We start from the raw sequence: 25,551 nt of genomic DNA, 5'->3' as shown, positions 1-25,551 counted from the left end.
CACAAGGCACCCCGATCTCTTTCTGCAAAATCTCAATGTCTTTTTCCAGCGAATGACGAGGATGAGGGCCTGTTCGGGTGTTTGGAGTATATCATTCCTGCCCGACCCAATTAAGAAAAATGATTTGTCCAATTCGAGGTGAGTAATCGCAGTTCTGATGTCCAGAAGCTCTTCTCGGTCATTAGAGACGGTAGCAGCAATATTATGTACAAAATAGGTTACAAACAACGCGAAAAAACAAACAAAATAGCATGATTGGTTAACAGCCAATAAAACGGAAGCCATCCTCTCCGGCACCATCTTCACCGTAGGGATGGTGCCAGGTTTCCTCCAGACGTGACGCTTGGCATTCAGGCCAAAGTTCAATCTTGGTTTCATCAGAACAGAGAATCTTGTTTTTCATGGCCTGAGAGTCCTTTAGGTGACTTTTGGCGTACTCCAAGTGCGCTGTCGTGAGCCTTTTACTGAGGAGTGGCTTCCGTCTGGCCACTCTACCATAAAGGCCTGATTGGTGGAGTGCTGCAGAGATGGTTGTCCTTCTGGAAGGTTCTCCCATCTCCACAGAGGAACTCTGGAGCTCTGCCAGATTGACCATCGGGTTCTTGGTCACCTCCCTGACCAAGGTCCTTCTCCCCCGATATCTCAGTTTGGCCGGGCGGCCAGCTCTAGGAAGAGTCTTGGTGGTTCCAAACTTCCTCCATTTAAAAAATAATGGCTGCCACTGTGTTCTTGGGGACCTTCAATGCTGCAGATATTTTTTGGTACCCTTCCCCAGATCTGTGCCTCGACATAATTCTGTCTCGGAGCTCTACGGACAATTAATTCGACCTCATGGGTTGGTTTTCGCTCTGATGTGCACTGTCAACTGTTGGACCTTGTATAGACAGGTGTGTGCCTTTCAAAATCAGGTTCAATCAATTTAATTTATCACAGGTGGACTCCAATGAAGTTGTAGAAACATCTCAAGGATGATCAATGAGACAGGATGCACCTGAGCTCAATTTCGAGTGTCATAGCAAAGGGTTTGAATAATTATGTAAATAAGGTATTTCTGTTTTTTATTTTTTATTAATGTGCAAACATTTCTAAAAACTTGTTTTTGTGCTTCGTCATTGTGGGGTATTGTGTGTCATCAAGGTCATCAACCACCCGAGCCACGGCCTGTTCACCCCGCTACCATCCAGAAGGCGAACTCAGTACAGGTTCATCAAAGCTGGGACCGAGAGACTGAAAAACAGCTGTTAAATAGCCATCACTAGCCGGCTACCACCTGGTTACTCAGCCCTGCACCTTAGAGGCTGCTGCCCTATATACATAGACATGGAATCACTGTTCACTTTAATAACGAAACACTAGTCACTTTAATAATGTTTACGTTCTGCTTTACTCATTTCATTTGTATATACTGTATTCTATTCTACTGTATTTTAGTCAATGCCATTCCGACATTGTTCGTCCTAATGTTTATATATTTCTTAATTCCGCTCTTTTACTTGAAGATGTGTGTGTATTGTTGTGTATTGTTAGATACTACTGCACTGTTGGAGCTAGGAACACAAGCATTTCGCTACACCCGCAATAACATCTGCTAAACGTGTATGTGATCAATACAAATTTATTTTATTTTATTTTATTCTTGGGTACAGGAACAATGGTGGACATCTTGAAGCAAGTGGGGACAACAGACTGGTATAGGGAGAGCTTGAATATGTCTGTATACACTCCAGCCAGCTGGTCTGCGCATATTCTGAGTACGCGGCTTGGGATGCTGTCTGATGGTAGTGTAGGGTAGGGTTAATGGAGAGTGTGTCATGTGTTTAGCTTCCCTGTGGTCTGCAGGTGGGCAGTAGGGCTGGTTCACATACCTCTCTTGTCTTCTCAATGTAAAATGTCAAATGTGACCGCTGTTATCGGTGGCAGCAGAGGTAAAGTGTGTGTGTGTGTGTGTTTCCCACAGACCGTGGGGGTTTTGATGGTTGCTGAGGCGTTTGTGTCCGGCGTGTATCGCTGTATTGCCTCTAGTTCTGTGGGAAAGGATGAGCTGGACATGCCCTTCTATGTAACAGGTACAGTACAATGACATCACACCACAGTCACAAAATCAAAACTACATCCTTCATTATGACTTGCAGTATAGTACTACCAGTATGTGCACCATTGCATACATTAGTGTGTACAGATGTAGGATCTTAATTTGATCACTCTTTTGTTGCTGAAACTTTCCTGCACAGCAGGAAATGCAAACTTGTAGTGTATTCAAGGCTTCTACATTTTGTAATTTCCAGTTTATAATGTCAGACTTGATTTACCCTCACGAAAAATGTATCAACCCCTACAAAAAATGTCCATTCATTACAACCCACATAATAATTCACATTTCCTATTGCTGCGGATTATTTTCCTGCTGTTGCAAACTGTCTCAAATTAAGATCCTACATCTGTATATGTCACAACGTAAAATCTATCAATGACTAACTATGAAGGATGTCATATCATCTCTGCCTCACCCATCTCTCCCAGTCTCTTCCTCTTTCTCATTTAAGTCACTCTATCACTTTCTCTTCCTCTTGTCCTTTGTTTCTCTCACTGTCTCAATTCCTCCCCCACTCTTTCTGAGTCACTGTGATGTCCATCTAAAATCAAACACATTGATGACTGTGTGTGTGGGTTTTTGTATGGATATACCAGTCAAAAGTTTGGACACATCTACTCATTTAAGGGTTTTTCTTTATTTTTACTATTTTCTACATTGTAGGATAATAGTGAAGACATCAGAACTATAAAATAACACATATGGAATCATGTAGTAACCAAAAAAGTGTTAAACAAATCAACATCTATTTAATATTTGACATTTTTTCAAAGTAGCCACCCTTTGCCTTGATGACAGCTTTGCATACTGTTGGCATTCTCTCAACCAGCTTCATGTGGTAGTCACTTGGAATGCATTTCAATTAACAGGTTTGCCTTGTTAAAAGTTAATTTGTGGAATTTATTTCCTTCTTAAAGCCATCTCAGCTCCATCATTCATTGAATCAGATGGCTCATTTATCACAAAAACCCACTAATATTGCCAACTACTTTAATGACTTTTTCATTGGAAAGATAAACAAACTTAGGGATGACATGCCAGCAACAAACGCTGACACTACACATCCAAGTATATCTGACCAAATTATGAAAGACAAGAATTGTACTTTTGAATTCCATAAAGTTTTCTGGATGGAAAATTACTGAGGATAATAGCGGACAATATTGCCACTCCTATTTGCCACATCTTCAATTTAAGCCTACTAGAAAGTGCCCCCAGGCCTGGAGGGAAGCTAAAGTCATTCCGCTACCGAAGAATAGTAAAGCCCCCCTTACTGGCTCAAATAGCCGACCAATCAGCCTGTTACCAACCATTAGTAAACTTCTGGAAGAAATTGTGTTTGACCAGATACAATGCTATTTCACAGTAAACAAATTGGCAACAGACTTTCAGCACACATATAGGGAAGGACACTCAACAAGCACGGCACTTACACAAATGACTGTTGATTGGCTGAGAGAAATTGATGAGAAAATGATTGTGGGGGCTGTCTTGTTAGACTTCAGTGCAGCTTTTGACATTATCGATTATAGTCTGCTGCTGGAATAACGTGTTATGGCTTTACACCCCCTGCTATAATGTGTTATGGCTTTACACCCCCTGCTATAATGTGGATAAAGAGTTACTTGTCTAACAGAACACAGAGGGTGTTCTTTAATGGAAGCCTCTCAAACATAATCCAGGTAGAAGCAGGAATTCTCCAGAGTAGCTGTTTAGGCCCCTTGCTTTTTTCAATCTTTCTAACGACATTCCACTGGCTTTGAGTTAGGCCAGTGTGTCTATGTATGCAGATGACTCAACACTATACACATCAGCTACTACAGCAACTGAAATGACTGCAACACTTAACAAAGAGCTGCAGTTAGTTTCGGGAATGGGTAGCAAGGAATAAGTTAGTCCTAAATATTTCCAAAACTAAAAGCATTGTATTTGGGACAAAACATTCACTAAACCCTAAACCTCAACTACATATCGTAATGAATGATGTGGAAATTGAGCAAGTTGAGGTGACTAAACTGCTTGGAGTAACCCTGGATTGTAAACTGTCATGGTCAAAACATATTGATTGTCACGCCCTGGCCTTAGTTATCTTTGTTTTCTGTATTATTTTAGTTAGGTCAGGGTGTGACAGGGGGGATGTTTGTGTGTATTTGTCTCGTCTTGGGTGGTTGTATTGTATAGGGGGTTTTGTAGAGTGTATGGGGTTGGGTTCAGTGTAGGTGTTTAGGAAAGTCTATGGTTGCCTGGTTTGGTTCTCAATCAGAGACAGCTGTTTATTGTTGTCTCTGATTGGGAGCCATATTTAAGGCAGCCATAGGCATTAGGCTGGTGTGGGTAATTGTCTATGTCTAACGTTAGTAGCGTGTGTATGCACTTTCGTTTGTAGCTTCACGTTTGTGGTTTATTGTTTTTTTTTTGTATTAGTTTGTATAGTGTTCGTTTCGTCTTCGTCTCTAATAAAAGAAGATGTATTCATATCACTCTGCGTTTTGGTCCGATCCATGCTCCTCCTCAGACGAGGAGAACGAACGTGACATTGATACAACTGTAGCTAAAATGGGGAGAAGTCTGTCCATGATAAAGCGCTGCTCTGCCTTCTTAACAACACTATCAACAAGGCAGGTCCTACAGGCCCTGGTTTAGTCGCACCTGGACTACTGTTCAGTCGTGGGGTCAGGTGCCACAGAGGGACTTGGGAAAATTGCAGTTGGCTCAGAACAGGGCAGCACGACTGGCCCTTAAAAGTACACGGAGAGCTAACATTAATGACATGCATGTCAATCTCTCATGGCTCAAAGTGGAAGAGAGATTGACTTCATCACTACTTGTTTTTGTAAGAGGTGTTGACAAGCTGAATGTACCGAGCTGTCTGTTTAAAATACTTGCACACAGCTTGGACACCCATGCATACCCCACAAGACATGCCACCAGAGGTCTCTTCACAATCCCCAAGTCCAGAACAGACTATGTGAGGCGCACAGTACTACATAGAGCCATGACTACATGGAACTCTAATCCACATCAGGTAACTGATGCAAGCAGAAAAATGTGATTTAAAAAGCAGGTAAAAATACACCTTATGGAACAGCGGGGACTGTGAATCAACATAAACATAGGCACTGACACATGCATATGCATGATAACATACACACTATACACACACATACACATGGATTTTGTGTTGTAGATATGTGGTAGTGGAGTATGGGCCGGAGGGCACACTTAGTGTGTTGTGAATTCTGTAATGAATGTATTGTAATGTTTTTAAAATTGTATAACTGCCTTAATTTTGCTGGACCCCGGGAAGAAGCAGCTAATGGGGCTCCATAATAAACACAAATAAATACAAATGCAAATGTGTTTGAGCCAATCAGCTGTTTTGTGACAGGTTAGGGGTGCTATAGAGAGCATAGCCCTATTTGTTAAAAGACCAAGTCCATACTATGGCAAAAACAGCTCAAATAAGTAAGAGAAACAACAGCCCATCATTACTTTAATACATGAAGGTCAGTCAATACGGAAACATTTCAAGAAGTTTGAAAGTTTCTTCAAGTGCAGTCGCAAAAACCATCAAGCGCTATGATGAAACTGGCTCTCATGAGGAACGCCACAGGAAAGGAAGACCCAGAGTTACCTCTGCTGCGGAGGATAAGTTAATTAAAGTTACCAGCCTCAGAAATTGCAGCCCAAATAATTGCTTCACAGAGTTCAAGTAACAGACATCTCAACATCAACTGTTCAGAGGAGACTGCGTGAATCAGGTCTTCTTGGTCGAATTGCTGCAAAGAAACCACTACTAAAGGACACCAATAAGAAGAAGAGACTTGCTTGGGCCAAGAAACACGAGCAATGGACATTAGACCGGTGGAAATCTGTCTTTTGGTCTGAGTCCAAATTTTTGATTTTTGGTTCCAACCGCCATGGCTTTGTGAGATGCAGAGTAGGTGAACGGATGATCTCCGCGTGTGTGGTTCAAACCGTGAAGCATGGAGGAGGCGGTGTGATGGTGTGGGGGTGCTTTGCTGGTGACACTGTCTGTGATTTATTTAGAATTCAAGGTACACTTAATCAGCGTGGCTACCAAGTATTCTGCAGCGATACGCCATCCCTTCTGGTTTGGGCTTAGTGGGACTATCATTTGGTTTTCAACAGGACAATGATCTAACACATCTCCAGGCTGTGTAAGGGCTATTTGACCAAGAAGGAGATTGATGGAGTGCTGCATCAGATGACCTTGCCTCCACAATCACCCGACCTCAACCCAGTTGAGATGGTTTGGAATGAGTTAGACCGCGGAGTGAAGGAAAAGCAGCCAACAAGTGCTCAGCATATGTGGGAACTCCTTCAAGACTGTTGGAAAAGCATTCCGGGTGGCTACTTTGAAGTATCTCTATAAAATATATTTAGATTACTACATGATTCCATATGTGTTATTTCATAGTTTTAATGTCTTCACTATTATTCTACAATGTAGACAATAGTTTTAAAAAATAAAGAAAAACCCTTGAATGAGTAGGTGTGTCCAAACTTTTGACTGGTACTGTATGTCAATATGTTGCCATGGAGATAGGACAGAGGTGGTGGGCGCTTTATCCCCTGTGTGTATTATCCCTGTCTGTGTGCTAGTGTGAGTTGGATCCTGTGTGTGTGCGTGAGCGTGTGTTGTCTGCTGTGTATTTGTATTTGTGTCGCCCCGTGTGAGTGTGTGTTTGTGTTGTCCCCTGTGTATGCTACCCCTGTGTGTGTGTGTGTGTGTCCCCTGTGTATGTTACCCCTGTGTGTGTGTGTGTGTGTGTGTGTGTGTGTGTGTGTGTGTGTGTGTGTGTGTGTGTGTGTGTGTGTGTGTTGTTCCCTTGTGTGTTTGTGTTGTCCCTCTGTGTGTGTCGCATATGTGTGTGTGTGTTGTCCCCTGTGTGGGTGTATGTGTGTGTGTTGTCCCCTGTGTGTGTGTGTGTGTGTGTTGTCCCCTGTGTGTGTGTGAATGTGTGTTTTTGAGTGCAACAGGAACCTGGGGCTGTTATCGAGTCACTTCCCTGGGCCGCTAGGCCCTCTTTATTTCGGGAGACCTAGGGGTGTTCGGGAAAGATAAACACTATCTGCCATCAGGAAACCCTAGAGCCATTTCCACAGGAAGTTTCAAATAGCTAAAGTAAATAAAATGCCTTTTCACTGTATTCCTCTGGCTGCTTTTACCCACAATAGCTATTCAACATTGTCATCAAAGGTTAAGAAAATGGCGGCTTGGTCAACACTTGAGAGTAGGAGTCAGATTCGTTGGAGGTCTAATGAGATGGTGGGCAGGGAGGTTTGTTGTGGTGTTAAAAAGGTTTTCAGAGCTGTTTGTATAGAGAGGTGTAGACCAGAGTGACTTGAATAGGAACTGAATCTCTGCATCCCTCTCTCCCTCCTTCCCTCCTACCTTACCTCCCTTTCACCCTCTTTCCCTCCCTCCCTTCCCCCTCCCTCCCTCCCTCCTTCCCTCCTACCTTACCTCCCTTTCACCCTCTTTCCCTCCTACCTTACCACCCTTTCACTATCTCTCCCTCCCTTCTCCCCCTCTCCATCTCTCCCTCCCTCCCTCTTACCTTACCACCCTCCCTCCCTCCCTCCCTCCTACCTTACCTCCCTTTCACTCTCTTTCCCTCTCTCCGTCCCAACCTCCCCTTCTCCCTCTCTATTTCCCTATCTCCCTCCCTTCCCCCTCTCTCCCTCTCCTCTCTCCCCACTCCTTCTTTCCCTCTCTCCATCCTCCCCTCCTACCTTACCACCCTTTCTCTGTCTCTCCCTCCCTTCCCCCTCTCTCCCTCCTCGCTCCTACCTTACCACCCTCCCTCCCTCCCTCCCTCCCTCCCTTCTACCTTACCTCCCTTTCACTCTCTTTCCCTCTCTCCCTCCCTACCTCCCCTTCTCCCTCTCTATTTCCCTCTCTCCCCCCCTTCCCCCTCTCCCCCTCTCCTCTCTCCCCCTCCTTCTTTGCCTCTCTCCCGATTCCTCTGTCTCCCCCCTCCCTCTCTGTCTCCCCCCTCCCTCCCTCTCACAGACGTCCCAGGAGGCTTCAGTGTGAGTCAGGAGGATGAGCCAAGGGAGGGAGGAGACCTACACCTCACCTGCGTAGCCAATAAGCACCTGTACACCAATTTTTCATGGCAACGGGTGACTGACCCAGCAGAGACCACACCCCTGACCCCCTCCCTGGGTGGTGAACTGACCTCAGGAGAGTTTTCTGACACTCTGAGTCTATTGCTTAGCAACCTGACGGCGGGGGATTCTGGAACCTACCGCTGCTCCGCCCATCACCTGCTGACGGGACAGAACACACATCTGGACACACAGGTGGACGTCACAGGTGAGCCCTCTGATCTCTCACACAGGACCACTTTGATCATCATCATCATTACCATCATCATTACCGTCTTCATTATCATCATCGTTACAATCATCATTACCATTATCATTGGTAATGACCATTATCATTATCATTGTCAATCATCAGTACACCATCATTATCATCATCATTACCATCATCATTACCATCTTCATTATCATCATCGTTACAATCATCATTACCATTATCATTGGTGATGGCCATTATCATTATAGTTGTCAATCATCATTATGCCATCATTATCATCATCATTACCATCATCATCATTATCATCATCAGTATCATCATCATTATCATCATCAGTATCATCATCGTTACCATCATCATTATCATCATCGTTACCATTATCATTACCATCTTCATTATCATCATCATTACCATCATCATTACCGTCGTCATTACCATCATCATTATCATCATTATTGTCATTACTATGACACATTCACACATCCATGGACAAACAGGGTAATACTCATATCAACATACTCATAGACGTGCTCACACCTGTCATTTCAACTCAGCAGAATTGCTTTGATGAATGTAATGGATTGGCTATATGTCCCTTTACATTTTATGGGAATTTCACCATTCCATCAGCACCTGGTATGTACATAAACACTCACGTTCACACACAGTGATACACCTACACACATACACAGTAATACACCTACACACACACAGTGCTACACCTACACACACACAGTCAGATCAGTGCTTGGGAACTTGGAGTCCCGTAGTTTCCTGGGGCCCCTCCCTGCCCCAGTCTGCTCTCCTGCTGTCTTTCTCCCTGTCTCAGTCTGCTCTCCTGCTGTCTTTCTCCCTGTCTCAGTCTGCTCTCCTGCTGTCTTTCTCCTTGTCTCAGTCTGCTCTCCTGCTGTCTTTCTCCTTGTCTCAGTCTGCTCTCCTGCTGTCTTACTCCTTGTCTCAGTCTGCTCTCCTGCTGTCTTTCTCCTTGTCTCAGTCTGCTCTCCTGCTGTCTTTCTCCTTGTCTCAGTCTGCTCTCCTGCTGTCTTTCTCCTTGTCTCAGTCTGCTCTCCTGCTGTCTTTCTCCTTGTCTCAGTCTGCTCTCCTGCTGTCTTTCTCCTTGTCTCAGTCTGCTCTCCTGCTGTCTTTCTCCTTGTCTCAGTCTGCTCTCCTGCTGTCTTTCTCCTTGTCTCAGTCTGCTCTCCTGCTGTCTTTCTCCTTGTCTCAGTCTGCTCTCCTGCTGTCTTTCTCCTTGTCTCAGTCTGCTCTCCTGCTGTCTTTCTCCTTGTCTCAGTCTGCTCTCCTGCTATCTTTCTCCCTGCACCTCTTTCTTTCACGTGGGAATGCTCCCTCATCAGGAGGAAGAGGACACAATGGCACTTCCCACAATGCCACATTTACAGGCCCCTTCACAGGGCCAGAGGAACAATCAGCCAATCAGACACTGTCAAACCACGGACTCACAGACAATCATCAATTGTTGTCCTGGAGGAAGATATGGGAAACAACAATCAGTCCCACATTACTTAAGTCCCTTTTATTCATTTATTTTACTGCTATTGCTCACCATACCTCAACGCATAGACTTCCTCTCAAAGACCCCCATGGGCTTTTAACTAGAGAGAGACGGAGAGGAGGGGGGGGGGGTGTCTTCCAATTGCAGTCTTTGTAGTCTAGGTGGTGAGTAATGTTTCAAATTGAGTGGTTTTAAGGTTACTACTAGAAACCCAAGAGGAACCCAGGTCAGCTGAAACACACACACATACACTCACACAGAAATGTGTCACTAACACACACATTGTGGTTAGAGCGTGGCAGGGGTCCAGGGACGGATGTCAAATATCCCTGCGTTCGATTTGTATAGAAAGAAAAGGAAAAACGACACTAATTCTATTCATTGCCTACTGTATGACTATTCATGGGCCTACTGTATGACTATTCATGGGCCTACTGTATGACTATTCATGGACCTACTGTATGACTATTCATGGGCCTACTGTATGACTATTCATGGGCCTACTGTATGACTATTCATGGGCCTACTGTATGACTATTCATGGGCCTACTGTATGACTATTCATGGGCCTACTGTATGACTATTCATGGGCCTACTGTATGACTATTCATGGACCTACTGTATGACTATTCATGGACCTACTGTATGACTATTCATGGGCCTACTGTATGACTATTCATGGACCTACTGTATGACTATTCATGGACCTACTGTATGACTATTCATGGGCCTACTGTATGACTATTCATGGGCCTACTGTATGACTATTCATGGACCTACTGTATGACTATTCATGGACCTACTGTATGACTATTCATGGACCTACTGTATGACTATTCATGGGCCTACTGTATGACTATTCATGGACCTACTGTATGACTTATGACTCATCTGTTCTGTTCTCTTGACATTGAAGTAACTCAATATTTTGTGATGCAATGATGACCTCTGTTCATGTGGACCTTGGCCATTTGGTTACTAACAACACACACACACACACACACACACACACACACACACACACACACACACACACACACAAACGCTCGCTCGCTCGCACGCACGCACACACACAACACACACACACATCTCTCTCTCACACATGCGCACCTAATCACACACACACACACACACACACACACACACACACACACACACACACACACACACACACACACACACACACACACACACACACACACACACACACACACACACACACACACACACACACACACACACACACAAACGCTCGCTCGCACGCACACACACACAACACACACACATCTCTCTCTCACACCTGCGCACCTAATCACACACACACTCATGGTGTGTGTTTTCCCACAGTACTGGAGGCTCCGGTGCTGTTACAGAATATGTCTGACTGCAGCGTGAACATCAGCAGCTCAGTGACACTCAGCTGCCGCGCCCACGGAGTGCCACGCCCATTCATCACATGGTACAAGGACCAACACACACTGCTTCAGGGATCAGGTGGGAGGCACAGTGATCTTATATCCCCGTCTCTACTGAACAAAAATATAAACGCAACATGCAACAATTTCACCGATTTTGCTGAGTTTACAGTTCATAAGGAAACCAGTCAATTGAAATAAATTCATTAGGCCCTAATCTATAGATTTCACACAACAGGGCAGAGGCGCAGCCATTGGTGGGCCTGGGAGGGCATAGGCCCACCCACTGGGGAGCCAGGTCCAGCCAATCAGAATGAGTTTATCTCCACAAAAGGGCTTTACTACAGACAGAAGTACTCCTCAGCTGTCCGGGGGGCTGGTCTCAGACAACCCTGCAGGTGAAGAAGCCAGATGTGGAGGTCCTGGACGTACTGACAAATGGACGTACTGACAAATTCTCTAAAACAACATTGGAAGCGGCTTATGGTAGAGAAATGAACATTCAATTCTCTGGCAACAGCTCTGGTGAACATTCCTGCAGTCAGCATACCAATTGCACACTCCCTCAAAACTTGAGACATCTGTGGCATTGTGTTGTGTGACAAAACAGCACGTTCTAGAGTGACCTTTTATTGTCCCGAGAACCATGTGCACCTGTGTAATGATCATGCTGTTTAATCAGCTTCTTGATATGTCACACCTGTCAGGTGGATGGATTATCTTGGCAAAGGAAAAACGCTCACTAACAAGGATGTAAACACATTTGTGTCAAAAATAGAGATAAATAAGCTTATTGTGCGTATGGAACATTTCTTTTTCTTTCATTTCAGCTCTTGAAAACATGGGAACAACACTTTACGTGTTGCGTTTATATTTTTGTTCAGTATATATATGGGAATATTACAACAGTGAAAGTTGAGTTGCTTGGTGACTTGGAGTGTCAATAGTCTAAAATGACTTCCTCTCCTCCTCTTTTTACTTCACCTGCCCTGATTTGAATAAATCAGAATAAAGACAGGAAGATGAGAGAGGAATCCTCCTCAAACTGTTGAGAACGACTCCTGAAGTTGGTGTTGGGAAATGACTGTGACATGTTCTGTTTCTCATGTGTAGGTATCGTCATAGCACAAGGAGGCGAGAACCTCCACATTGACCGAATCACAGTGGAGGACCAGGGTCTGTACACCTGCCAGGCTACCAATGAGAGAGGCTCTGCTGAGAGCTCCGCCTACATCTGGGTTCACAGTAAGAATCCATTGACCAATAGTAACTGTGGAATACACTCAACTCTCTCTCCTCTCTCGTTCTATAACCATCCAAGATGGGTTTCTTCCATATTTGGTCATGTTGGTGCCTGTGGATAAACACTCTTGTGATAGCCGGGATGTGAGTGTTAAAGGGTACGAATGACAACCAATTAGATTAACAACCTTATACATATAACAGTAATCTAATCATGATCTACTATAACAAGGGTGAAGAGTAAAGCCTCAGCTAATAGGGTCAGTTGTAAAGACAAAACGAGACACTGCTTTAGATAGTGCTGCTATCCTTGTACGTCTTGATTGATTTTCCCTTCTTTAGAGAGTCTTTGGTGCGTCACCCAGTTCTTTCCAGTAGAGGCTGGACTACAGTGTCAGTCACCCCTGTTTGGAGGACCCACTCACTGAGTAGCAGCTAGCGGAAGCTCCCTAGCAGCTAGCGGAAGCTCCCTAGCAGCTAGCGGAAGCTCCCTAGCAGCTAGCGGAAGCTCCCTAGCAGCTAGCGGAAGCTCCCTAGCAGCTAGCGGAAGCTCCCTAGCAGCTAGCGGAAGCTCCCTAGCCTGACCATGGAGAGGAGTGGCTCGGTGTTGTTCTGTTCTAATAAGTCAGGAAGGAAGCTGTCTCCCTTTTTGATTTCCCTCGGAAGCCCCACTGCTGCCCCGTAAACTGAGGCTATTTCTATATCTTCAGAAAAACACTAAGATGAATGAGGAAGATGGCTGTTTGTGTTTGAGCCTGTTGGGTCGTTTCCACCCTGATCAGAGGCTGGGACAGACAGGGAGGGACGGAGGGACAGTGAGAGAACAGCGCCCTCATGTGGGAAGGTGGAGAACTGCAGCGCATGAGTGAAATAAATGTCAGATAAGTGATTTTACTTGAAGTGAGGGAGGAGAGAATAAGTATTACTGAGAGGGCCTGTTCATCTCTGTTCATCTCTGTGCTTCTATTTCTATAGTTTAAAACGTGTAAATCCTCAGATTAATTTCAATCATGCTCTCTTCTCTCTCCCTACGTTGTACACAGAGGATATTTTTGCAGAATTCTGCATGCAGAGTCTCAATTTGGTGGTTGTCCCATTTTGTGAATTCTTGGTTGGTGAGCGGACCCCAGATCTCAACCATAAAGGGCAATGGGTTCTATAACTGATTCAAGTATTTTTAGCCAGATCCTAATTGGTATGTTGAATTTTATGTTCCTTTTGATGGCGTAGAAGGTTGTTCTTGCCTTGTCTCTCAGATCGTTTACAGTTTTATGGAAATTACCTGTGGCGCTGATGTTTAGGCCGAGGTATGTATAGTTTTTTTGTGTGCTCTAGGGCAACGGTGTCTAGAGGGAATTTGGATTTGTGGTCCTAGCAACTGCACCTTTTTTGGAACACCGTTATTTTTGTCTTACTGAGATTTACTGTCAGGGCCCAGATCTGACAGAATCTGTGCAGAAGATCTAGGTGCTGCTGTCGGCCCTCCTTGGTTAGGGACAGAAGCGCCAGATCATCAGTAAACATTTGACTTCAGATTCTAGTCCTCTCTCTCTCTGTGTAGACTCATCAGGTGGCCTGTCTCTGGAGATTCCTACTCTCACCTGTACCTGCCTGGTGGCCACTCTCTTCTGGCTGCTTCTCACTCTCTTCATACGTAAACTCAAAAAGGTGAGACACAAATGGAGCAGACATGAGTGTATAAAATTGTGTAACTATCTGTCCTATTTTTGATAATTTCATATAAATCCATTTCTCTCAGCCAAACTCTTCGAGTGCCAAGGCTGAGTACCTTTCAATCATCCTGGACCCAGGGGAGGGGCCTCTGGAGGAGCAGTGTGATAGGCTACAGTACGACCCAGGCCAATGGGAGTTCCCCAGAGACCGCCTCAAACTGGGTATAACTTTACATTATTTGTTACCGGCCTGGTACACTGTGTAGTGATTGGTTACAGACCAGGTATAAAGTTGGGAGAGAGGAGATGATGAAGATTAGTGATAGATATGATCACTTTCTCATAACAATCTTATCTGCATCAGAGATGACTGGGAGTGCCCCATGTAATCAGCGTTATCTGTGTTGTGCTAATCATGGGTGGGAGCTGTGTTTACTGTAACTAATCAGGTCTGGCTATGGTGGGATCTGAGTTTGACTCATCAGGGCTTGTTGGATATACAGTAAATGTCATTTTAATTTCTCAAGTTTTACAAACGGCCCACCTGAAGCCTTAAGAAACATTGACTCTGACAGACTGCCACCGCCCAGTGTTAAACCACAACCCATCCTTTGGGTTTCAACCCCACCATTTGAGAAACAAATAAGATTGTGTTTGAATGATCTCTCTGTGTCCTTCCAGAGAAACCTCTGGGCCGTGGGGCCTTTGGGAAAGTCATGCAGGCGTCTGCCTTTGGCATCGACAACTCTACAGGCTGCAGGACTGTGGCTGTCAAGATGCTCAAGGGTACCTGCTTTATTATGTTCACTATATCTGAGTCATGCTAACTAACAACGTGACAAATGATGACCATTCAGAATAGAACAACTGAATAGAATAGAACATGACTCTACCAGCATAATGTGCTGTATTTATAATGTGCTGTATTAATAATGTGCTGTATTTATAATGTACTGTATTTATAATGTGCTGTATTTATAATGTACTGTATTAATAATGTACTGTATTTATAATGTACTGTATTTATAATGTGCTGTATTTATAATGTACTGTATTAATAATGTGCTGTATTTATAATGTACTGTATTTATAATGTGCTGTATTTATAATGTACTGTATTAATAATGTACTGTATTTATAATGTGCTGTATTTATAATGTGCTGTATTAATAATGTGCTGTATTAATAATGTACTGTATTTATAATGTACTGTATTTATAATGTCCTGTATTTATAATGTACTGTATTTATAATGTCCTGTATTTATAATGTGCTGTATTAATAATGTGCTGTATTAATAATGTACTGTATTAATAATGTACTGTATTAATAATGTACTGTATTTATAATGTACTGTATTTATAATGTGATGTATTTATAATGTGCTGTATTAATAATGTACTGTATTTATAATGTGTTGTATTTATAATGTACTGTATTTATAATGTACTGTATTTATAATGTGATGTATTTATAATGTGCTGTATTAATAATGTACTGTATTTATAATGTACTGTATTTATAATGTCCTGTATTTATAATGTACTGTATTTATAATGTCCTGTATTTATAATGTCCTGTATTTATAATGTACTGTATTAATAATGTACTGTATTAATAGTGTGATGTATTTATAATGTCCTGTATTTATAATGTACTGTATTTAGAATGTACTGTATTTATAATGTACTGTATTAATAATGTCCTGTATTTATAATGTGCTGTATTTATAATGTGCTGTATTTATAATGTACTCTATTTATAATGTACTGTCACACCCTGGCCTCTGTTATATTGATTTTCTTTATTAGTTTAGTTAGGTCAGGTGTGACATGGGATGTTTGTGTGTTTTGTCTAGTTTAGGGTGTGTGTATTGTTTAGGGGGTTTTGTAGTATGTATGGGGTTGTGTTAGTGTAGGTGTTTAGGAAAGTCTATGGTTGCCTGGTTTGGTTCTCAATCAGAGACAGCTGTTTATTGTTGTCTCTGATTGGGACCATATTTAAGGCAGCCATGGCTTTAGGTGTTGTGGTAATTGTCTATGTTCTATGTTGCATGTGTGCACTTAGTTCGTTTATAGCTTCACGATCGTTTGTTTTTGTTCGTTTAATAAGTGTTTGTTTTTTCTTCATTAAAAGAAGATGTCTTTTTTCCACGCTGCGCCTTGGTCCACTCATTCGTCTCATAACTCGTCGTGACATGTACTGTATTTATAATGTACTGTATTTATAATGTACTGTGTTTATAATGTCCTGTATTTATAATGTGCTGTATTTATAATGTCCTGTATTTATAATGTCCTGTATTTATAATGTCCTGTATTTATAATGTGCTGTATTTATAATGTCCTGTATTTATAATGTCCTGTATTTATAATGTACTGTATTTATAATGTACTGTATTTATAATGTGTTGTATTTATAATGTGTTGTATTTATAATGTGTTGTATTTATAATGTGTTGTATTTATAATGTCCTGTATTTATAATGTCCTGTATTTATAATGTGTTGTATTTATAATGTGATGTATTTATAATGTGATGTATTTATAAAGTGCTGTATTTATAATGTGCTGTATTTATAATGTGCTGTATTTATAATGTGCTGTATTTATAATGTGCTGTATTTATAGTGTGCTGTATTTATAGTGTGCTGTATTTATAGTGTGCTGTATTTATAGTGTGCTGTATTTATAGTGTGCTGTATTTATAGTGTGCTGTATTTATAATGTGCTGTATTTATAATGTGCTGTATTTATAATGTGCTGTATTAATAATGTGCCGTATTTATAGTGTGATGTATTTATAATGTGCTGTGCTGTATGTTGTCCACCAGAGGGGGCTACTCCCAGTGACCACAAGGCTCTGATGACAGAACTGAAGATCCTGAACCACATCGGCCACCACCTGAATGTGGTCAACCTGCTGGGAGCCTGCACCAAGGCAGGGCCTCTCATGGTGATAGTGGAGTACTGTAGGTATGGAAACCTATCCACCTACCTGAAGAGCAAGAGAGACGTGTTCCTGCTCAACAAGGTGACTTCTCCCTCTGTCTAGATAGATAGACAGACAGACAGACAGACAGACAGACAGACAGACAGACAGACAGACAGACAGACAGGCAGGCAGGCAGGCAGGCAGGCAGGCAGGCAGGCAGGCAGGCAGGCAGACAGACAGACAGACAGACAGACAGACAGACAGACAGACAGACAGAGCCTTAACTTACAGACCTCAATGAGGTCAAGTTCCCATTGACTTCCTGTCTATATCTTTATGCTGTGAAGAGCGTCATGAATGTCTTATTGTCACAATTACAGACGTTAGGATACTTATGTCACATTCAAGTCTCATTTCCTCTGACGGATACACAGAATGAGCCTCAAGCAATCAAACACATCAACAACTCACTTCTGCAATCAATTGATGTTCTGTTATCTGTAATAAGAGAGAGGAACTTTTTCCTTAATGTCAGAATCTGTAGTTCTGAGTATTTAGTCCTGTATGATTCATGTTAACACTCATAGTTGAGTTGTAGTTGTAATGCGGTGTTTTGTGTCGTATAGTTATGTGTAGTGGTGTAAACTAGAGACAAACACACTGTAAGTCCACACACTAAATATAATAAATACAGAATATCCATATTGACCAGTAGCACTACCTGACCACATTAACCACAACTCATTCTCTCTCCCTGTGACAGGACGGGAAGAAGAGGTGTTTCGAGGAGAGAGAGAACAGAGGAGAGGGATAAGAGAGAGAACAGAGGAGAGGGGTAAGAGAGAGAGAACAGAGGAGAGGGATAAGAGAGAGAGAACAGAGGAGAGGATAAGAGAGAGAGAACAGAGGAGAGGGATAAGAGAGAGAGAACAGAGGAGAGGGGTAAGAGAGAGAGAACAGAGGAGAGGGGTAAGAGAGAGAGAACAGAGGAGAGGGGTAAGAGAGAGGGAACAGAGGAGAGGGATAAGAGAGAGAGAACAGAGGAGAGGGATAAGAGAGAGAGAACAGAGGAGAGGGGTAAGAGAGAGGGAACAGAGGAGAGGGATAAGAGAGAGAGAACAGAGGAGAGGGGTAAGAGAGAGAGAGAACAGAGGAGAGGGGTAAGAGAGAGAGAACAGAGGAGAGGGGTAAGAGAGAGAGAACAGAGGAGAGGGGTAAGAGAGAGAACAGAGGAGAGGGGTAAGAGAGAGAGAACAGAGGAGAGGGGTAAAGAGAGAGAGAACAGAGGAGAGGGATAAGAGAGAGAGAACAGAGGAGAGGGTAAGAGAGAGAGGAACAGAGGAGAGGGGTAAGAGAGAGAGACAGAGGAGAGGGATAAGAGAGAGAGAACAGAGGAGAGGGATAAGAGAGAGAGAACAGAGGAGAGGGGTAAGAGAGAGAGAACAGAGGAGAGGGGTAAGAGAGAGAGAGAACAGAGGAGAGGGATAAGAGAGAGAGAGCAGAGGAGAGGGGTAAGAGAGAGAGAACAGAGGAGAGGGGTAAGAGAGAGAACAGAGGAGAGGGATAAGAGAGAGAGAACAGAGGAGAGGGGTAAGAGAGAGAACAGAGGAGAGGGGTAAGAGAGAGAGAACAGAGGAGAGGGATAAGAGAGAGAGAACAGAGGAGAGGGGTAAGAGAGAGAGAACAGAGGAGAGGGGTAAGAGAGAGAGAACAGAGGAGAGGGGTAAGAGAGAGAACAGAGGAGAGGGGTAAGAGAGAGAGAACAGAGGAGAGGGGTAAGAGAGAGAGAACAGAGGAGAGGGGTAAGAGAGAGAACAGAGGAGAGGGATAAGAGAGAGAGAACAGAGGAGAGGGATAAGAGAGAGAGAACAGAGGAGAGGGGTAAGAGAGAGAGAACAGAGGAGAGGGATAAGAGAGAGAGGACAGAGGAGAGGGGTAAGAGAGAGAGAACATAGGAGAGGGATAAGAGAGAGAGGACAGAGGAGAGGGGTAAGAGAGAGAGAGAACAGAGGAGAGGGGTAAGAGAGAGAGAACAGAGGAGAGGGGTAAGAGAGAGAGAACAGAGGAGAGGGGTAAGAGAGAGAGAACAGAGGAGAGGGATAAGAGAGAGAGAACAGAGGAGAGGGATAAGAGAGAGAGAACAGAGGAGAGGGATAAGAGAGAGAGAACAGAGGAGAGGGGTAAGAGAGAGAGAACAGAGGAGAGGGTAAGAGAGAGAGAACAGAGGAGAGGGATAAGAGAGAGAGAACAGAGGAGAGGGGTAAGAGAGAGAGAACAGAGGAGAGGGATAAGAGAGAGAGAACAGAGGAGAGGGGTAAGAGAGAGAGAACAGAGGAGAGGGATAAGAGAGAGAGAACAGAGGAGAGGGATAAGAGAGAGAGAACAGAGGAGAGGGGTAAGAGAGAGAGAACAGAGGAGAGGGATAAGAGAGAGAGAACAGAGGAGAGGGGTAAGAGAGAGAGAACAGAGGAGAGGGATAAGAGAGAGAGAACAGAGGAGAGGGATAAGAGAGAGAGAACAGAGGAGAGGGGTAAGAGAGAGAGAACAGAGGAGAGGGGTAAGAGAGAGAGAACAGAGGAGAGGGATAAGAGAGAGAGAACAGAGGAGAGGGGTAAGAGAGAGAGAACAGAGGAGAGGGATAAGAGAGAGAGAACAGATGAGAGGGGTAAGAGAGAGAGAACAGAGGAGAGGGATAAGAGAGAGAGAACAGAGGAGAGGGATAAGAGAGAGAGAACAGGGGAGAGGGGTAAGAGAGAGAGAACAGAGGAGAGGGGTAAGAGAGAGAGAACAGAGGAGAGGGATAAGAGAGAGAGAACAGATGAGAGGGGTAAGAGAGAGAGAACAGAGGAGAGGGGTAAGAGAGAGAGAACAGAGGAGAGGGGTAAGAGAGAGAGAACAGAGGAGAGGGGTAAGAGGTTTATCTACACGTTTTTGTTGTTGTTGAGATTTGTATCTTTCAATCCTCACCCTCATAACCCCTCCTCCCTTTCTCTCTCTGTCCCTCCTCTCCCTTTCTCTCTCTGTTCCTCCTCTCCCTTTCTCTCTCTGTCCCTCTCTGTCCCTCCTCTCCCTTTCTCTCTCTGTCTCTCTCTGTCCCTCCTCTCCCTTTCTCTCTCTGTCCCTCTCTGTCCCTCCTCTCCCTTTCTCTCTCTGTCTCTCTCTGTCCCTCCTCTCCCTTTCTCTCACTGTCTCTCTCTGTCCCTCCTCTCCCTTTCTCTCTCTGTCTCTCTCTCCCTTGCTGTCTCTCTCTCTGTTTCCCTCTCTCTCTCTCTGTCTCTCTCCCCCTGTCTCTCTCTGTCCCTCTCTCCCTTGCTCTCTCTGTCTCTCTGTCTCTCTCCCCCTGTCTCTCTCTGTCCCTCTCTCCCTTGCTCTCTCTGTCTCTCTGTCTCTCTCCCCCTGTCTCTCTCTGTCCCTCTCTCTGTCTCTCTCTCTCTCTCTGTCTCGCTCTTTCCAGGTGTCTCTAAGTCTCCTCTGTTCCTGGAGGATCTCATCTCCTACAGTTTCCAGGTGTCTCGAGGCATGGAGTTCCTCGCCTCTCGCAAGGTGTGATACCCTGTGTCTGTCTGCCTGTCTGTCTGAGAAGACATATAGTATATGACCTTGAAAATATGTGGCTCATTTGTACCGCGATGCGATCAATAGATCCAAATTGTGCTTCTAAATGTGTGTGTGTGTGTGTGTGTTCACTCTGTGTTTCTATGTCAGTGTATCCACCGTGACCTGGCTGCCAGGAACATTCTGCTGTCTGAGAACAAAGTGGTGAAGATCTGTGACTTTGGTCTGGCCAGAGACCTCTACAAAGACCTCGACTACGTCCGCAAGGGAGACGTGAGTCCACACACACACACACACACACACACACACACACACACACACACACACACACACACACACACACTATCATCTCCTCCTCATAACGGGGACTTCACTGTACTTAGCCTATTCTCAGATCTACAGTAGTTGTGCTGTCCTGCCAAGTTGGCGAGACACCTCAAACAGGTCTGGGACCAGGATATTCTGTACTCTCTGCTGGCTGCTGATTCTGACCCATGACCCCTGCTCTCCACAGGCAAGGCTGCCATTGAAGTGGATGTCCCCAGAGTCCATCTTTGACAAGGTGTTCACGACCCAGAGTGACGTGTGGTCCTATGGAGTTCTGCTCTGGGAGATATTCTCTCTGGGTCGGTCCTCATATCCACTTACACAAAACACATACTGCTGGTCCCATAGAGTTAGGAATTAGAATACTAGTCATTTAATAGGATCTCTATGGCTCGTACTATGACTAGTACATACCATTACTGTATCACCTGGACAAGACTCGAGGCTTCTTCTCTGTCTGTCTCACAGGAGCCTCTCCGTACCCAGGCCTGAACATAGATGAGGAGTTCTGCCACCAACTAAAGGAGGGAACACGCATGCGGTCCCCAGAGTACAGCACTCCAGAAATGTGAGAAAGAGAAATATATTGATGGAGAGAGAACTGAAGAGAGACTGTGGTGTGAGTTTAACTGGTGTGTTGTTTGTAGTTACAGCACCATGCTGGCATGCTGGGAGGCTAACCCCTCAGACCGCCCCACCTTCACTGGCCTAGTGGAAACACTGGGAGACCTGCTGGAGGCACGAGTTCAACAGGTAACACACACACACTCTCTCTCTCTCTTCTTCCTGTGTATTGAACCTTGTCTATGATCAGGATGGGAAGGACTACATTCCCCTGGGCACGTTCCTGTGTGGAGAGAGAGACCCAGACAGCAGCGTCCAGAGAGACTCCACAGACAGCTCCCTGTCTGACCTGCATCCACACAGACTCATCAGTCTAGGGTAAGGCTAGGAACACCCCCATAAACAGAGAAAAATGACAGTTGGTACAGTCCAATGGGTTGTAGTTGGTAATGTTTTCATTCTGTTCCAGCTACATGAACACCAGGAGCACAGCGACACTCAGGACCTTTGAGGAACTGCCCAGCAAGGACCCGCCTGGCCCGGACGTGAGGGCACACACTGATTCACATTTATTTTCTCGCTCGTCACTGATGTGTCTGGTGTGTTGCTGTGTATCACAGACTAATGCGTAGAACTGGTGTGTTTCAGGATGAGCAGGGAGACAGCGGGATGGTTCTACCCTCTGAGGAACTCAAACGCCTCAAATGGACCAGCGGCGCCAAGAGCCTCACAAGGTCACCACCTCTAACCTTCAACCCCTCTGACTACAAATGAGAGTATTTTGTGTTCTGTATTGATAATGATTGAGGGGGTGTGTTGGCAGGTTCTTCACCATCAGTACGTGCAGGGAAAACCTGGTGCCCTGCATGTGTAATGACATCACTGGTCTCCATGACGAGCCGCCTGTCCTCCCATGCGACTGTGACTCCGAGGAGAGCTGTTCCCCTCCACCCGACTACAACTCTGCCTTCCTCTACCCCTCCCTCTGACAACTCTATCATATCACACTTCTCCCTCTGGTTAGAACTGCCTTGGTTCCTCCCTCCCAGCACACCATCACTCCATCTAAACTCATCCTAACCTCCTCCCTCTAACACCCACTTCTCTATCCCTAGTCCATCTTTCTCCCTCCGACAACTTTGTCACAGATTAATTATTGATGCAGTGCTTCATTTCCCCATAACATAGTATCAGACGACTTCTCTCCAAATATGTCTCTACAAACAATTCCTCTAAAGATTGTATTTGATGCTGTAGCTTCCTCAGGGGGAGAGGAGTAAGGTATGTGAATTACTGAGGCCTTCGTAGGGTGCCACACCCACACCACTAACAGCAGCTAAATCCATGATAGTGTTATCACATGCAGCAACACTGCATGTCCATGTACCAGTCTATTTAGTATAGTTGGACTATAGAGCTCAGAGGAACCTCGGTTGTCAGTGACCATGATGTTCCTACACGTGTATGCTGGAAGAATTTATTCATTAGAAAATAGTGTTTCACCTATTTATTTACAATATGTTAACCTCATGAGATTGTGTCAAGGAAGGCAACTGCTGTCAATTAGACCAGTTGATGCAGAGCTATGGAGAAGTACTGTATAACATGTTTAATAGCCACAGCCGTTTGCCCTGACTGACACAAGTATGTATGTATGTATTCAAAACATATTTAAACATGTTGAAGTAAAGAAGCGTTACCACACTGACTGTCAAGACAATCCTCTGGTCTTCACATGCATGACACTAAGACAACACACTGTTTTGGTATATTTTATTAAAATACTGCTGTACACACAATATTGCAAAAGTTGAGACAATGAACACAAGATGGGCAAAACAACATACTAAGATGGTGATTGTATGTGTCAGAGTGGGGGAGTGGTGTGGTGGGGGGGGGGGGGGGGGGGGGGGAGAGGCGTGTGGTGGGGGGGGGAGAGGCGTGTGTCGGAGTGGTGTGGTGGGGCGTGTGTCGGAGTGGTGTGGTGGGGCGTGTGTCGGAGTGGTGTGGTGGGGCGTGTGTCGGAGTGGTGTGGTGGGGCGTGTGTCGGAGTGGTGTGGTGGGGGGAGAGGCGTGTGTCGGAGTGGTGTAGTATTACGGGAGTGTGTCGAGTTGTTGGGGATGGGATATTGATAGGGTGGATTGGGGCTATTGATAGGGTGGATGCGTGTGATCTGTTTAAATTTAGGGTTCTAAGCACCACATTTCACCAAATACGTTTTCTGTTTCGATCATTTCACTGAAAACAGTACGATTCTAACTCCGAGCAGGTTTTAGATCAAGTGGCCCCTAAGTACTGATCTACAGTCAGTTTTACTCTTCAACTCCTAAATGGTTCAGGATAGGCTAGGTGTAGATAAACAGTTCCTAGATCTGTGCTATGTGGCAACTCCCATGTCACCTCATGGAGTATTGGGTAGAAGATGCCCCTAATCACTGACATAGGGTCAGATATGTTGACATCCAAGTAGGTCAGGTAAGGTTGGACAGAGTAAACCGATGCTAAATCTGTGCTTAGGGCCATTATCACCTCACGAATTCCCCCCACAGTATCGCCACCTACCCCCATTTAGAGTCCAGTCCACATCGATCTGACTGGATAAAGGGCGAGCAATGACGGCCAAACACATTCAGTCATCGGGCCCCTCCAGCTGTCCGTCATCCTGAGAGAATTCCAAACCATTCAACAGAAGGTCTATTCATTGGGGTGGAACGTCCAATATGTTACACATAGAACAGTGATGTATAGAACAGACACAGCTACCTCATCTCATGTGACTAGAAGTCTATGATATATACAATACATTTATATCTAACGCTTTGAACGTTTCACCCTTCTGAATAGACCCGTGCTTCTGAATGCATCAGCCACTGCTCACCAATCTTACCCACCCTCTCCCAAATTCTATATTTTTCTTCCTGAAGAGTAAACTCCTTCACTACCCCTTGTGAATTTAAAATAATTGGATTGGTATAAGCAGTTTCCATCATCTCTCACGCCAATCCATTCTTTTTAAAACCATGAGAGGGATTGAATAAGTGCGCACCTCAGGAGGAAAATCCCAGGTGACCACTGGGAGAGGTCAGAGGTTAAATTCCTGGTTGTCGCTGCCTCGAGCACATTTTGTCTCACATGATTTAAAATGGTCAAATAAAAACAGATGTTCTTAAAACCTTAGTGACTCTGTCCCGTTCCTTGCCCCTCCGTCCCCACCCCAGCTGGTATTGGTCCACAACATAAAGTTTGTGTTTAGGGAGAAAGACCATCCCTTCCATGTCCCATCATGCATCACTGCACAACAGCTGAGCAAAATGAGGGGAACCAGCTAAAAAAAAATGTTTTAAAAGCATCACTTCTTCTCAAATGAAGAGGTTGGCAGGGACCCCTCAGGGGAAGGAAGCAGGGGAGCGGATAAAGAGAGAGAAAGAGGCAAAGAAAAGGAGGACATTCCACATTGAGGCAGAACTGGCACCATTCTCTAGTTTTGGCCCAGTCCGTGGGCTTCATCCCAGCGCTGACGAGCCAGACCTAAATATTCCATCTCACAGAGTTCATCATTGGTGTCACAACATTTTCCAAAATAGTGTCCGTCATGAAGCAATAAAGGAGCCTGCTGCTTTCATGACCCTGCGCTATATAACAAACAGGGAGAAGACACCCCTTCCTCAGGATCATGTCTAGATAGGAAACAGCTTTTGTCAAATTGATGGAAAAAGTCAATTTGTGCATTTTAACCCTGACCCTTTTCCTAAACTGCTGTGGAAGTCATCCTAAACCTGCTACAAAAAGTCCATTTTGCCAAAAAAATGTATACCTTCTAGACAAAACCCTACCTCAGTGCCAACAGAAACCACAGTTCGACCCAATAGCCCCCCTAACACAT

The 25,551-nt window shown here is 44.5% G+C and overlaps 1 protein-coding gene across 1 annotated transcript in view; it reads left to right on the top strand.

Moving 5' to 3' along the window:
* LOC120050608 (vascular endothelial growth factor receptor 1-like) overlaps nucleotides 1-23,540 on the top strand; it is a 66,096-nt gene extending 42,556 nt beyond the window's left edge. Inside the window, exons 12-29 of the mRNA XM_038997200.1 lie at nucleotides 1,958-2,066; nucleotides 8,133-8,438; nucleotides 11,305-11,451; nucleotides 12,486-12,617; nucleotides 14,176-14,282; nucleotides 14,374-14,509; nucleotides 14,969-15,073; nucleotides 17,121-17,320; nucleotides 18,041-18,056; nucleotides 20,676-20,764; nucleotides 20,927-21,049; nucleotides 21,291-21,402; nucleotides 21,572-21,671; nucleotides 21,751-21,856; nucleotides 21,918-22,045; nucleotides 22,137-22,212; nucleotides 22,316-22,401; nucleotides 22,491-23,540. Coding sequence (XP_038853128.1) covers nucleotides 1,958-2,066; nucleotides 8,133-8,438; nucleotides 11,305-11,451; nucleotides 12,486-12,617; nucleotides 14,176-14,282; nucleotides 14,374-14,509; nucleotides 14,969-15,073; nucleotides 17,121-17,320; nucleotides 18,041-18,056; nucleotides 20,676-20,764; nucleotides 20,927-21,049; nucleotides 21,291-21,402; nucleotides 21,572-21,671; nucleotides 21,751-21,856; nucleotides 21,918-22,045; nucleotides 22,137-22,212; nucleotides 22,316-22,401; nucleotides 22,491-22,656 — 2,244 coding nt within the window. The 3' untranslated portion in view covers nucleotides 22,657-23,540. The remainder of the gene's footprint in view (nucleotides 1-1,957; nucleotides 2,067-8,132; nucleotides 8,439-11,304; nucleotides 11,452-12,485; nucleotides 12,618-14,175; nucleotides 14,283-14,373; nucleotides 14,510-14,968; nucleotides 15,074-17,120; nucleotides 17,321-18,040; nucleotides 18,057-20,675; nucleotides 20,765-20,926; nucleotides 21,050-21,290; nucleotides 21,403-21,571; nucleotides 21,672-21,750; nucleotides 21,857-21,917; nucleotides 22,046-22,136; nucleotides 22,213-22,315; nucleotides 22,402-22,490) is intronic.
* The last annotated feature ends 2,011 nt before the right edge of the window (nucleotides 23,541-25,551 follow it).

This window comes from Salvelinus namaycush, chromosome 7 (assembly GCF_016432855.1).
Source record: "Salvelinus namaycush isolate Seneca chromosome 7, SaNama_1.0, whole genome shotgun sequence".
Classification (NCBI taxonomy): Eukaryota; Metazoa; Chordata; class Actinopteri; order Salmoniformes; family Salmonidae; genus Salvelinus; species Salvelinus namaycush.
Note: the sequence above shows the minus strand (reverse complement) of the source record. Positions and strands in the feature narration are given on the sequence as shown.